Genomic DNA, 15,427 nt, shown 5'->3' on the forward strand with positions numbered 1-15,427 from the left:
TAGTGCTGCTTGTTCGCCTTTGGTTGAGTTGCATTTCCATAGGCTTTGCAGGGGAAGGTTTCATACATTTTTCTGGATGACCGTCATGACTGAGTGACTCTCTAAATGCCTGCACATTAACACTCAGTATGGGAACAAATGGGAGCAGTCAGAGGTCTGCTCTCTGTTGCAGGGCTAGGATCTGGTTGGGATCATGTGTAGGTGGTAGGACAGCTCACAGGACTGCAGTGCTGTGGTGGATGAGTACAGGCTCTTCAGGAAGAACCAGCTGGACAGCATGGGGGGAAGTTGCCCTTTACGTGGGAGAGCAGTGAGAATGCAATGGAGCTTTGCTATAAAACCTCGGGAGTATGAATCAGGGTTAGCAGGCAGACCAGTGTGGGAACAGCTGTTGTGGCTGTCTGCTAGAAGCCACTTATCAGGAAAAATATGAGGTCTCCCTCATAATTGGAAGGATTAGTGTATTCACAGGCCTTGGTGTTCATGAGAGACTTTAACCTCTGAAGAGACTTTTAATCTGCCAGAGGGACAAATCAGTAAGGTGCAAGTAGCTAGGAGGCTTCTGGTGTGCATTGATGGCAAACTCCTGACCCAGGTGGTAAAGGAGCTGGCAAGGGGAGGCAGTCCTGCAGTACTTCATATGTACAGATGTGTGAGATGTAAAGGTCAGGGGCAGCCTTTCCTGCAGTGACTGTAGGATGGTTGAATTCAGGATCCTGAGAGGAGGGAGCTGGCTAAATAGATCTCAGCCCCAGAGTTCAGGAATGCAGTCTGTGACTTTAGTGATCTGCTTGCAGGAGTCCCATGAGAAACAGCTGTAGAGAGAGCTGGTTATTTTTAAGGATGTGTAATGTGACTGGCATGTTTTCACATTAAAAGTTACACTTCATATGAGGAAGGAAGCAAAGAAGGACAGTTACAGTAAAAGGTATAGTAAACTCACCATGATGTGAGTTGCATGTGCTGCTGTTACAATCATTCTTGACTGCATGGAACTCATTTCTCAGTCACCAAAAAACCTATACAGAATCCTCCTCCAGGCTGTCACTTTGAGGCAATAGGTCTCACCTTGATGTGTTATTTTCAAGAAATGCAAATGAAATTTGCCATCATCAGACTCATTCATGTTCAGTGCAATAACAGGGTTTTTGAAATATAATGCATTTTCATTGTCAGACTGAAAAGCTGGTACAAAAATGTGCAGAGTTACTATGAAAGTCTTTTCAGCTTGAGGGAATGGATGCTACAGTGCTAAGGTGTTATCTTTTGGAAACAGAAGTGACAGGTTTATACAAGGTTGTCAATGCAGGAGTACAGGAGAATTCATGAGGATTTCCTATAAAATTGGGAGCAGATAGATAAAAGTAGATTGATTTGCTATTTGTTAGACAATTGTCAAAACTTAGCTGCTTAAAAATTTCAAAGTATATAGATGGTTGAATACTAAGAAGCAGGACTTGCTATGATTTCCTCTTCCTCTTTCTTTCCTGCAAACTGCAGAATAGCACAGGTGAGAAGGGATGTGCTTGGTGGGGTAAAACATGCACAGTATCATTTATCAAGCAGACTTGACCAAAGAATAGCAAGTACTGCCTGTTGTTAAGAATTACAGTCAGTGTATTTGCCTTACTTACATTTTCATTTCAAAATTCATTTTGGCAAAATAATGCAAATTTGCAAAACTTTGATCATAACTGGAATACTTTTTTCCTACTTCAGTACATTCATATTTCAATTATGTTATTTAATTCTCTTCAAAACTGCTTTTAAAAAAATTAATCCTCGAATTTAAAGGAATGTTCAAGGGTCTATGCAACCTGGTCTAGTTGAAGGTGTTCCTTCCCACAGGAGGGAGGTTGGAACTAGATGATCCTAAAGGTCCCCTTCCAACCCAAACCATTCTGTGAAGGTTTCCCTACCCGTGTCACTGCATTGGTTTAATTTTTAGGTGGCTCTTGCTTGTAGTATTTGCCATTGGTTAGGCTATAGTTAGTTAGTATGTTGATTAAAAAATATAATCCAGTTGTTATTGATTATTGGACATATGTTAGAGACTGGGCAGTCCTCAGAGAACCAGCTGCTGTGGCTTGATAATACAGATTCTAACTAATGTGGGGAATGAACAGCATTTTTTTATTGTACTATAAATATGTGGAACTCTTAAGTGACAAATACCTTGCTTTTGGAGATGAGAATGGAGTTATGCTGAAAGCGATAAATACAGTTTAGTAGAAGAATTTGGCAAGTGCTCTTCAAGTGATGACTTTCAACACTTGCAGATTACTTGCTGGTTTCAAATAGTCCCAAGGCAGGGAATTGTACCAGGCTGTTTCTGCATGTTTGAATTCACAGAGGCTTGATGATTCTGATTATCACTGTAGTCTGGCCTAAATAGTTTAGTACTGTCACTGCTGTCCATAAATAAAAGGTTTGAAGGGCAGTCAGATTTTACTACCTGACGAAATACTGTTACAAAGTGCAATCTTGGTTTCTGCAATTTGTATCTAAGTTCACCTACATACTTGGGTATATAGAGCTCTCCAGATGAGAAAAGTGTAACAAAATTTCAGTTATTCAGCAATACTGGAGGCTTCTACTCCACCTAGTGTGAAGTCTATTTACACAACTGCTTTATCTGTAAACATGACATCAAGAACAAGTGACTGTGACAGCTATGGCTGTGACTGTGTCAGATCGAGCTTGTATGTATTGATGGGTCCCCACATTGTACTGAGAAAGATAAATAGAACTGGCAGCTTGCCCTTTCTGCTGTAAATCAGTTGTGCTATTTGAACATGAGAGAAGAGAAAGAATGAAGTTGTTCTCTTGAAATCTTGGTTTCAAGGAAGTCTAAGCTTATCTATAATACTGAAAGCACCATGATACATCTGGAGACTGTATAGCTGTACTGTCAGACTTAGTGGTCCACCCAGACTTTACAGCTGAACTTTTAACTTCAAGCTCAGAAAGTATAGGCAACTAGACTGTAGCCATACTCAGAAGGGATGTGTGCAGTAACTTGTGTAGCTACAAACCCAGTGATTTGGAAGTAGAGCTGGAGGAGGAGGAGCTCTGACAGGGGTAATTAACAAACATGAACGATAAGATTTATTGTAGTCCTGCTAATAAGCTTCCAGTCTGGTTAAGTCAGATATCCAGCATCATAGTAGGTTATTCACTGTGTTTTTCCTGAGACCTGGTCTCAGGAAGGCAGTAAATAGGATGTAAAGATCAGCACTTCTGAGCTTATCTTCTGAGCTTATCTCAGTATTCTGTGGTATTCACATAACAATTTTGATCACATTTATCTTTTCTCTAGATGTGTTTTGATTAGATAAACAGTAATAAATATTTCAGTCCTCCTCCAAGTTAACTATATTCATTCATGTTTAATACAAGTATCTAAACTGCTGGTGATTAGCGATATTAAAGCTGGTAAAAAGGAAAAGAAGTGTAGCTGCTGTATGACTAAAATGATTTTAAAAAGCCTGCATTGTTGCCAAATTTACGGACTGAAGAAAATTGCCATGACACTATCTTACTACCAATTTCTATTCTCAGACCAATTTGTCAAGCATATCCTCCTTCTGATTCCTGATTTGAGTGTTCCTTTTTTTTTTCCTTAACCTTCTCTCTGCAGTGCATCCCAGATTAAAAACCATTTCAGTTAACTTTTTCAGGAAAAAATTGCAGTAGATATCACACATTGATGTCTTTAAAAAAAATAAAACAAATCCAAAATTAACTCAATTGCAACTTTCACAATTTTATTCCCGTGCCTTAATTTTAAGTTATCAAATTTCATGTGGATAACATTACTAACCCTTCTGTAAAGGAAGGCTCATGGGCTCCTAGAAAGAAATGTTAAGGTTTTGTGGTTTTGATTTGTTTGGTTTTGGGGTGGTTTTGCTTTGAAAGTGAGGAAAATCACAGAGGAGTTAAGCTGAAGGGGTGAGTGTGCCCCTTCATAAAGGACACTTGGCTTCCTATTTTCAACAAAACTTCAGGAACTTTCATTTCTTAAAAATAACTTCCTTATGTGCTTTGGGTCAGTGATTTGTGTTATACGGGAGGTGTTGGCAGTAGAAATAGCTCTAGGCAGATGTGATTACCTGCCAGCACCAGGGGAAGGTGGGAATGCTGTGAGGAAATCCAGGTCTGTGACTGCAGCTGCACTAAGTGGTAATTGGTATTCCTTGTGCTTTGGTATGTTGTATGTAAATACTGCTCATTCAGGGCAGCAGCTCTCAAGTCTGCTTCTTTTCATGAGGAATTTAAACACCAGCTCAAATTCTAGAACACAGAAGAAAACTGTGCAATATGTAGCTTCTTTTACTAAGGCAGATATTTGAAAGAATTCTCTTCTCAGCCAAATTCTTAATCGCATACTGTATACCTTGTGTCAAGACCACTAATTCTGATTTATTTCAGCTAATTTATTGAAGACACAGTGTCACTTCATATTTTTGGAAAATGCCTGTCCCACTTGTTTCTGCAAAGCTGAGGGTTGTATCAGAGTGATGTCATAAAAAGAAGTTGAACTCTTTAGCAAAAGTGAGTTTGCAGTGATGTAGGTTATCATTCTTAAGAGGGCTAGGGACTCTGAAGAATGAAGTAATAAAATAAACAAATCTGTGCATAATTTGTATTTTTGAGTGGACTAATTGAGAAAAGGTTAAAATCATTGCTGCTTACCCTTCATTCAGATCAGTGGTGAGGGCAGGTTCCCAGCCATATAAGCTTTGTACCAGTGTTGATGAGCTCAGGCTTGTGGATTTAAGAAAACAGACCTATGGAAAAAATTTCAGACATGATTTCTTAAAAAAGAGTTTGAAAAAATACAGTTAAAAAACAAGTTCCTAGTGAATCCTTATCACATTCAAGTACACTTCAAATGCAAGAATAGAAAAAAAAACCAAGATTCATCTGCATGTTTTGCATTTTTCCTACTTCTTGTACTTGTGTACATCTAAATGCATAGATATTTAGATGGCACAAAAGAAAACGTGATTATGGCTTCCATTTGTAAAACTTGGTTACTGTCAGTGCAGTCCTCCTGTGCTGTGGTAAGGACAGGTGTATTCATATCTACATGGAGAAGGTATATAAATTAATTAAAGGTATGGACTAAATGTTATAAACTGCACATGTTCATGCAACATTGCATGCAGTTAGTTACTGGGGGTGAACTTGCTTTAAGTAATTGAAAAAATCAAAAATAGACAATAATTGCTTACTGGTAATACAGATCTCAGTTCTAATTTTTGTATTTGGGCAAAAAAGGTTTTCAGTGGGAACCATGACTGCCTGAATCTATGTTTGTTTGCTGTGAAGTATTTAATTAAATGATTCATTTTTTAGGACTGTCATACACTTAGTTAGCAAGTGTGTATGTTTAGATGGAAAACAGTTTTCCACTGGGAAGCTGGGAACAAAACATGATCAAATGATTGAACATTGCTATGTTAATAATTTTGTTAGTTTAAGATGCTGCTTCACCTAAAATACAAGTCAATTCAAAGTGGTTTTATTTTAATGTGGTGTAAATAGAGGCAGTTGTATTGTCTGCAATAGTCAAATTGAGTACAGAGAAAGCTACTAGTGCATCTCAAACATAATCCAAATTTACAACTTCTTTCTTGATGTATACATGATATAAAAATATCCCTGTATTCCTCTGGTATACTACTAGATATAATAGATGCCTTTTATTGGGAAACCCTGCAGTTTTCACCTCTGCCATGACTCTGTTGCATAATCCATACTATATAAATATATTTGCTTGCATGGGTCTTGATACTTAGACTTGTTGGTCTTTTGTCTGGTTCTGTGGATCTGCTGTATGTCAAATATGCTATTTACATTTCTGTTACCAATGCTTGAATAGCAACATCAGAAATACTTCTGTAAATCATCAGTAATAATCTGAATAAAATATATAGTAAAAATAGCATCAAGACTGTTTTCTTTACAAGAGAAAGTGGAAGAGTTTATCTTAGTAGAGCAAAATAAATAATGGAATGTGTTCTTTTTATATTGGATACTAAATTTGATCTTTTCCAAAGACACAGAAATACCCACTAAACAGCTTTATTCTTGGTGTGTGTTTGAGCTGTCATTGGGACTTACAAGGCATTTTTTTAATTTCCATATTGATATGCATCCTTTTAAGGGTGGAGTTATGTATTATAAATAAACAGAATTGCTGGTGATGTGTGGGCCTGACAGCTTCCAAAAGTACCTAAAGACTTTGGTATATTTTTACCTTTCTCATGTGCCTAGCCTCTGCACAAGTCAAAGGATGTATACTTGTACAGTAACAAATGTTATTATGGCTAAGTGTATATGAGGTTAGCATGTTTTGAAATAATGTTTTGTCATTAATCAACTTTTCTTAAAAAAGTATGGGTTTTTTTTTTAGGTGAGGTTACAGTGCAAACTGGAGATCTGTTGCCATGCAAGATTTGTGGAAGAACCTTCTTTCCAGCAGCGCTGGTAAGTGGTGTGAGCCCTGTTGTCTTTTAGATTTGATAAGTTGATATGAAAGTTAAGCAGGGCTTACTATAGCTAAATAAAATAGATCTAGGTGCTTTGTTTTGGCAGGGGTTTTGGTTTCCCCCCACAAGTAATTACTGATTCCACTTGTCTCAGGTTTGAAGCTCCTTAGGAGAGATTTAATTTTCTTTTAAGTTCTCATCATTTTCTGAAACACATGCCTCTAAAAGCATCTTTTTTAGGGTTACAGAATCAATCCTTGTCTTCTGCAGTTTTAAGTCTCAGCTAGTAAAAGAAGTGTTTTGTTTGCCATTTCCAGGATTGTCGTCTCCATTGCTAATAGAAATCGGTCTGTCCTTAAATGTGAATATGAATTTCAGACACCTGTGATTTGTTTTGCCACTCAAATGGCCACCAAAAGCTGCCTACCTATCATCAGTTTTCTATGTGCAAGGAGCAAATGTAGATGCCTTCAACTTTTCTTCATTATCACGTGTGGTTTTGTGACTCTCTATATACATCTGTGAATTCCTGTAGTTCTGTTTTAAAGGTAGTGGCTGGCATAAATGCTTGAGGGAAAACAGTCTGAGCTTATTCATCAAGAGTTGGGGGTTTTTTGCATTTTTTTATCAAGAAAGAGGGAAATAATGTGTTAATAAGTTCTGTTTTCAAAACTAATTTCTGTATTCTCCTTTTATTTTGCTTCTGCTTACAGAAAAAGCATGGACCCATTTGCCAAAAAACTTCTTCCAAGAAAAGGAAGACATTCGATTCCAGCCGACAGAGAGCAGAAGGAACTGACATTCCCACAGTAAAACCTCTTAAGCCACGGGTATGTTACAATTTACTCTGAATATGAGCATTTTAGGCATACTATGTATGCATTTTTATAAGACTTATTTCTTCTGGCAGTTCGTGTTAATTAGGTCAACTAAGATTTGGAAGAAATCTTAACTATGATGTTATGTACTAAAATAAGGTGCATACTTAGCTTCAAGTAAAAACTTCAAATATAGAAAACTTTCTTTTTTTGCCTCTTAGCCAGAACCACCAAAAAAACCTTCTAACTGGAGACGAAAGCATGAGGAATTTATAGCAACTATACGAGCAGCCAAAGGACTTAATCTCAAAGACGGTGGAAAACTCCCTCCACCACCTCCACCATCATATGACCCTGGTACGTAAAACAGTCAAGTTCCTTAGAGATTTTTAAGTTAATGTGAAGAAGTTTGAATTGAAAAGAAATTTGTTGGAATGCAACATTCACAAGTTCTTGAAGATTACTTACTATCCCTGTGCAGATGCTGGATTGTCACTTTGGGTCTGGCTGGCTCATATCCTGTGTAGATTTCAAAGCCCATGACTTTGTTTTTAATGTGTGGAAAGATAGCTGGGGCCAATTTGCAGCTTGCTACTGTCTTGTACACCATAGGCTGGACAAATTGTTTAATACCTTGTTAGTGCTCACAGCAGTAGCAGATTGCCTTTTTGATTAGATGACAGCCACAACATATTTACATTGTGGGGGGGAATGCACTTTTGTGTTTTTCAAATGTAATCTCTGCCATTTCTTGCTAAATTCACGTTTAGTTTAATGTATGCAGTGTATTCCTTAATGCCTCATGTGTTTTTGGTGTGTGAGATGTGTGGAGTTAGCAAGGGCAGGACAGTCCTTGGGTATCTTTGAACTGAGACTGGGTAAAGTGTTCAAGCAGTTTGATGTGAATGAGAAGGAAATACACCTTTCATTTAACTTCTGGGATATGATAATAGGCTGAAGAATATATTTCTTCCTCTTGTCCTAAGAGCTAAACCATTTGATTAGCTGAATGGCTATTTTCAGAAGGATTGGAAAAAACCAATCCGCCTGTCTCTGTGGATGTGAAGTGTTCCTTACCCTGTTTCTTTGCAGAAGATATGTTAGTCCAGCATTAGGATTGTAATGATGCATTCATTCTAAGAGAATGTATTATTCAGCATTCTGTACTCACAATCCTGAAAAGCCATATAGCTAATTTTAAGAAGTAAGGCCATCTTAAAGCCAATTGCAAATGCTATGGATAAGAATCGCAAGGCTTGATCATGGAAAGAATCATTAATAATCTATATAGCATATCTATAATCTGTCTAGTTGTACTTGTTAGTCTCCTTACTTCAATCCTTCAATCCTGCAGTGGGTTAGATTTATGAAGAGGAAACCAGGAATGAAGAGACCATGCACAAAATGATCAGTGCATATTCTTCTTAGAAATAGAGCAGGAGCAGCTACTGATGCTCCTTTTCTACTCATCATGTAGGAGAGTGGGAAGATTGTGAACATTCCATGTGTATCCCTCCTCTCCTACTCAGCTCTGTCTTGGGCACACTTGTTTCTAACAAGCAGCAACTCTTTTTCATTTTAATGGAAAGAGTCTCATATTCATACTTTCTACTTAACTGCTCTGAGCTGGCAAGTATTGCTGCTTCTTTCATCTCCTCTTCCACTTTTTCTGAGAAAGCGCAGAATGGCCTCAGGTTAAGAAGGACCTTAAGTCACCCTGAGCTTGACTGTGTATGTTTACTGCTCTCTTATTTTGATTAATTTTTGTTTTATAAAGCTTACATGGAATCCTAGAGGTTCTTCTGGACAGTATGAGCAGTACTTTCAGAGAGCCAAGTGTTTTACAAAAGAATGAAGATACAATTCCTGATTCCTAAAAGTATACATTCATCCTTTCTAGTCTGATACATTTGTGGGCTTTGAAAGTTTTCTGTGGGACCTGAGCTCTGCGCTAGTCAGGTATAGGATATTGTCTAGGGGTTTTCACAGCTGCTTAATTTTTTTTTCTTTTTCTTTTAGTTCCTTTTGAATAATTTTGGTTTGACTACATAGCTATTACAGTTCTGTTTCTGATTTTTTGTCTTTTAAGGTGTAGTTGTTGCTCAAGTGTTCTGACAGTAGCAGAGAATATGTAAAATAAATAAATAAATAATTGTTGTTGTTACCCCATGAGATTCCCATGCTTCTTCCCATGTCACTTCTCTGTGTTCTTCCTCTGTCCTTAGGTCACACTTCTTGGGTCACAGTTCATGGTTTGGTGGTCATTACATCATTTAACTTACTCAAAACTGTTTATAAATATTTAAAGGGACAAGTATTTAAGCCTGATCTACTGCATTTGGACTAGCAACATGTGATCCAAAACTTATTTTAGATTTTATTATATCTAATTGTAATTTTGGAGGCAGTGACTGTTGAATTTCATCTCATTTTCTTCAATACATTTCTAAAATGACCTAGAAACACTAATTCAGCCTGCTTTGGCAGTATCAGTTGTCTGAAACTGTAATCCAAACATATAATTTTCCAAGGACACTGTATTTTAAGGTGTGTATTTCCAGCATACAGATGATGTATCTTTTAATATTTTAAGCATTTCTGTAGCCCTTTCTGTTTTTTCCCCACTAAGAGTAATATTCATGTATGTAATACTGTTTGCAATGTGACAAAATTAATCTGGCAGAAGTAACATGGTCACCAGTTACTTTCTTTTGCATGTCTCTAGAGATAGATCCTTATTTTGGCTGATTTTCTATTGATTCTTTTTATTTGTTAAATTTCTGATTTTTTTAGTAATGATCACTTGCAATATTGCAGTTAGTATTTCTCAGTTCTTTCAAATTTGTCAGAGGAAACAGATTTGTTGTCTTTTGCTGCTTGTGTGGGAAAGGTTTTAATGTATTCCCATATCTTGAACAAACTGAACTGTTTGTGATTTTTTTTGATTGTTTGTTTGTTTAGCTTCTTCTCTACTTCCTTCCAGCTGATCTCTGTGCCATGTCCCTTTACCTCTGGCTACCTTCTCTGCAGAATAGCATCACTTAAAGTGTTTCTGATTTTGCTTAGGTTATTTCTAATCCTCAGCTACTTTTATCCATCAAAAGAGAATATGCTTTTACCTAGCAATCTGTATTTCATTTTCAGATTCAAAAAGCCATCATTTCCCCTGGAGGGGAGGCTGGCCTTTAAAAGACTTTAAAACACTGTCATTTTTAAAACAGATTATTAATGTTATATTTCTGTGTTTTTAAGATTACATTCAGTGTCCATACTGCCAGAGGAGATTTAATGAAAATGCAGCTGACAGGCACATCAATTTCTGTAAGGAGCAAGCTGCACGTATCACTAATAAGGGAAAATTGGCAGCTGATACCAAAGGAAAGCTTCCTACTCGAACTCAGGTGAGCTATAACACTTTTCTTAACTTGCAACTTGCATTCAATGTCAAATCAAGCTTGTTAAATAGTGTGTTACTTTTAAAAAGAATGAACTATTTCATTCTGTAATTTTATTATTTGCACTCACTGAAATTAGACACTAAGCATGGATGAGGCTTTTGCTTTCTTAAACTGCAGAGATCCACAAGTCAGATGGCAGCAGTTACAAAACGAAAACCAGTCATAAATGTAATTGAGGAAATGTGCAAATGACAAGTAAAGATAGCAGGAAGAAAGAGAGATGCAGTTTTTTTAAAGGAAGTTGAATTTCTGTTGTGCTAGTTTCTAAATTCAGTTGTAGACTTGCTTAAGGGGCAAACAAAGTTACCTGACTACAGGATAACTGACCAGCAGTAGAGTGGCTAATTAGAGGCCTTAGAGGGATTCAGGTGTACTACACAGTATTTTGAATTAGTGCAGGGACTGGTCCAGACCACACAGGTGAAAGTAAGATTTGGATTTGAAAGACAAAAATAATTCTACCTTTGAGTATTTGCTTTTAAATTAATTGGTAATGAGATTATGCTTTTAATCTTAACAGAGCCACTAAGTTAGGGAATGTTTCCTGCTAGTATTATCTGTAAGTGCTAGAAAACAGACTATCAGAAACCATTTGCATGTTCCCATACCAGAAACAGGTTACCTAGTAGGAAATCATCCTCTCTTCTCCCACAGTACCTGAAAGAACTACTTGTTGTGTTATATAGATAGCTTGATTTAATTGCTTAAATTTCTAGGTTGTATTTTGTTACAGTACAAACCTGCTCCAGTTAAGAAGATGCCTTCTTTAGGATCAACACCATCACCATCATCACGCTTACCACAGCCAAGTGGTGTTAGCAAAACTGTTGTAGGTATGAAATGGATGTTATTAATTGTTCCATGTCCTTTCTTAATAATAATTCTCAAACTATGCCATAAAAATTGATTGTTTATTTGAGATAGTGGTCTGTAAAATCTCATTTAAAATAAATTTGGAAGGGGCATTGATTGCCATTTATCTAAAAAGACTCTTGAACACTTAGGATTCTGGTTTATATACTTGGTCTTTTTTTTTTTTCTGAATTGAATATGAAAAATCATTTGGGGTAGTAATGCATGATTGTATCGAAAACTGATCTATCTCATGCTTAATTCTGTAACTAATTTGTCTGCTGAATATGATCATAAATTGGTAAAAATACATAGTTAAGGCATGTATATTAGAATTATGCAAACAGCAGTCTAATTTGGGTTTCAGATATCGGATATCAAACATGTTCTGTTCGTACATAGACTTTTTTTTCCTGAGCAAAGTAATTGAGATACAGTATCTTTTCTTAGAATAAAATACTATATCTCAATTACCTATTTTCTGTACATTTCTTGAAACATTTTCTTTTTGTATTATCTTGATACTGACTCACATATCTGTATTTCTAAAACTTTTGTTATGAATTTTGCAATTAAAATTTTTTTTAATAAATGGTATCATTGCAGCAGCAAAATCTTACATTTTCTTATATTTTTATGCTTGCTTTTCAACTGCAAGGTGTCTCTTCAAGTAAAGCACTGTCTTCATCTGGATCCAGTGGGAGCAAAATTCAGACATTATCACCAGGTCATAAAAACTCACCGGGAATGGTGAACCCACAGGCAGGGTGAGTTCCATCTAATGTTGGCATTTGTGCTTTATTTCATATTTATGTTGTTCTAGTTTTAGAAGTCTTTGTGGTTTGGTTCACTTACTTTTTATTTTTTTCCTATGAGCTTTGGAAGTACAGTGTTTTTCATTTATCCTTTATCTGTAAATATAGCTAATGTTTAAGGAACATTGGAGAAGGCAAAGGTTTTATCAAGTTGGTTTACCAACAAAGAAGATCAAGAGATAAAAATAAAATATATTAAAATGAGATAAAAAAAATACATTAAAAATTATAGAAGAGGCAGAAGTGGCTGGAGTAATGAAATTTTTCTTGGTAAAAGTGAAGAGTCTTAAAAAAAGCAGAAAACATTAGGCATAATTTCCTGCACTGCATGGAAATAGAAGAAAGAGGTTTCCTCTGTAGACTACAAGGCAATTGTGACAGGATCTTCTCTCTTAGCCCAAAAGGATGGAGACTTTCTCTTTTCCCTTTCCTAAGAGGCAAAAAATGAATGAGCACAAATAAGACAAAACCAGTGCACTTACAGCAGCAAGGAGTGCAATGAAGATTATTAGTGTTCAGTGTAAGTGCTGGTGTGATCAAGGCTGTGACTCATGCTTTGCTGGAGGGGTAGACATTTCACAGAATCTCATAGAGAAATCTGTGGAAGGGATTGAAGAAAAGTAGTGCAATTCTACAGAAGTTTGAGGAGCACTGAGAACACAAAACATAAAAGGAAGTGATTGCAATTATAACATTGGTGACTGAAAAAGATGTATTCCTATAAGAATGTGTATCCAGTTGGTGAAGACTGTATAATGTGAAAAAAAACAGTGTCTTTAGTTCATGAGGAAGAAAAGGACATTCTGAAAACTCATGGGGTTGGACAGAAATTACACAAAACTAAGAGATTTTATCACTCTTAAATTTTAAAGGTTATGCATGAATATGAATTATAGCTCTGTCATGCTTCCCTCCTAATGTCCTTTGGATCAGGATTCAATTCTGTCCCTCCCTGCTCTGTCTACTCATGATAACTCTTTCAGACATAGGTCACATGCAGAGTTCATAAGGTTGACAGATGTCTTTATTTCCCCCCTCTCCTGGTGTCTCACTAGTCTTTGGTCAGCTTCACTACCATTTGTAGGCATCTATGCTGTGACTCTCAGAAAATCCCAGCCCCTTATTCACTGACTTTCTTTATTTCTTCATTTTTAGAAGTTGAATTAGCACCTACTGATGAGTAGCAAACAAGCAGGTCTGTAAACCACAGTAAAAAAGTCAGCTGAGATTATTTGAAGGCATGTTTCTGAGTCCAGTAGTGTAACCCAGCTGTCTGGGAAAGGTTTTTTCCTGTTGAACATTCCTAACTGAAGCCTCTATTTGTCAGTGAGGATGCAGCAATTTTGGTCTTCACTTGTTAACAAGGAAGTTCTATGTAATTTTACCAGTCAGTTGTGTTGCAATAAGCATATGAAATTCGGTAGAAAATAAACCCCCTTTTGTTCCAGCTATTCCTCAGAGATCAGAGGGGCTGAGTGCAGCTTGGCTTAATTTCTGATTATAACCAGTTAGGCACTGTGGCTGGTTATGTTCAATAAGAACTTTTACAATTCCAGATTCACAAATAATGTAGCTTATTGAAGCAGCAGATCATTGACTCTTGTTAGATTGCTGGTGATAAATGTAGTAGATCTCCAAAATGTTGTATAACTGTCCCAGCTATACTGTGGAGGCAGCCAGAGGCACAAATCTTACCAGAGAGTCATCCCTGCTTTGGGGAGGGGAGAGAAGCAAGACCATTGTCGATGAAGTAAGGTCGTGTTCTCATACTCTAAAAATGGAGGATTTCAAATATCAGTTTTAGACTTTCTGGAAAAGTGGAGGTATGACTATAGTCAAATATAATTGCTTACCAGTTACTGTGATCCTAGTTGGTGGAGAAGCAGCTTCTTTCTCATTTTCATATCGCTGGGTGCATTTTTCAATGTATTAATTATCTTTGGATACCTTTGGCTGAATTGGTTGTAACAAAGGCACCACAGATCCCTAATAATTCAGTATCATCCTCCACCCAGGTGAGGGAGCAGTGAAGACCACCTGACATTACTCCTGTCAGCATGTTACCACCTCACATCATCTTCCCAAAGGAGCAGATTTGTAGCAGAGGCTGGTTGTGCATGGCTAAGGTGGAGTGAGGCTGATACTGAGGTCTGGGTGCACTCCTGTTCTTCACTGAGACACCGATGGGCTGTGAGACCTCTGCCTCACCCCGGGCATCATTCAGCTGTTAAGCCTTGCTCCAGCCCAGTGCAAGATAAGGAGGTGGCTCAGCTCTCATTTTTGCTCAAACAGCCTCATGAATTCTCCACAAACTCACAGCATCTCTGTATCTTGACATAGTAAGTCTGGCAATTTTCCACAGTTGCTTACTGGACTTTGTTTTCAGTAGTCTTCATTTTCTCCTCTGTTGCTTGGAGAAGAAACTGTGACATGAAGCCAAATAGCAGCTGGGGAGATGTTTGCCCAGGTTCTCCCTGTTTATGCATTCTGCTAAGCACAAATAGATGGCTTCTGGCTGGCACACCTCTCAGATAATGATCTCTGCTGAAAGACAGTAAGTGTTAGCTTGGCTTATAACCTCAATTGCCTACACAATTTCCACATTTAAAGAGTATGGGTGTGATGAATATGTTTCTGCCTGCAGTCCTTCTAAAAAACTTATTGTCTTCTGTTTTCCAACTCAGCTTTATGGCATTTGCTGCTCATACTAACCAATCTTCCACAGGTGGCTGTTACATGTGCCTTGTTCCTAAGTGTTGTATCTATGACCTGGCATTTCTTTTTTTTAGCTTCATTGTATTCACTTCTGGGGACAAATTTGTCAGGAGTTATATTGAAGCAAAGAGGTGTAGGAGCCAGTTACATCATGGAAAAGTTAGGTTTGTTGGATTGGTCACTGGTGACAATTTTGGTCTTAAATCATCTCAACTTCTGCCTTAGTATTGGGGCATGAGGGGGAAATACATTGGGTTCTGTTGAAATACCTA

General features: G+C 37.2%; 1 protein-coding gene across 1 annotated transcript in view; it reads left to right on the top strand.

The window, feature by feature from the left end:
- Window positions 1-15,427, top strand: part of ZC2HC1A (zinc finger C2HC-type containing 1A) — a 34,817-nt gene that overhangs the window by 5,060 nt on the left and 14,330 nt on the right. Inside the window, exons 2-7 of the mRNA XM_066564117.1 lie at window positions 6,422-6,495; window positions 7,211-7,327; window positions 7,537-7,672; window positions 10,568-10,716; window positions 11,507-11,606; window positions 12,284-12,392. Of these exons, the coding sequence (XP_066420214.1) occupies window positions 6,422-6,495; window positions 7,211-7,327; window positions 7,537-7,672; window positions 10,568-10,716; window positions 11,507-11,606; window positions 12,284-12,392 (685 nt within the window). The remainder of the gene's footprint in view (window positions 1-6,421; window positions 6,496-7,210; window positions 7,328-7,536; window positions 7,673-10,567; window positions 10,717-11,506; window positions 11,607-12,283; window positions 12,393-15,427) is intronic.

The sequence above is a fragment of the Molothrus aeneus genome, chromosome 1, assembly GCF_037042795.1.
Source record: "Molothrus aeneus isolate 106 chromosome 1, BPBGC_Maene_1.0, whole genome shotgun sequence".
In the NCBI taxonomy this organism is placed as follows: Eukaryota; Metazoa; Chordata; class Aves; order Passeriformes; family Icteridae; genus Molothrus; species Molothrus aeneus.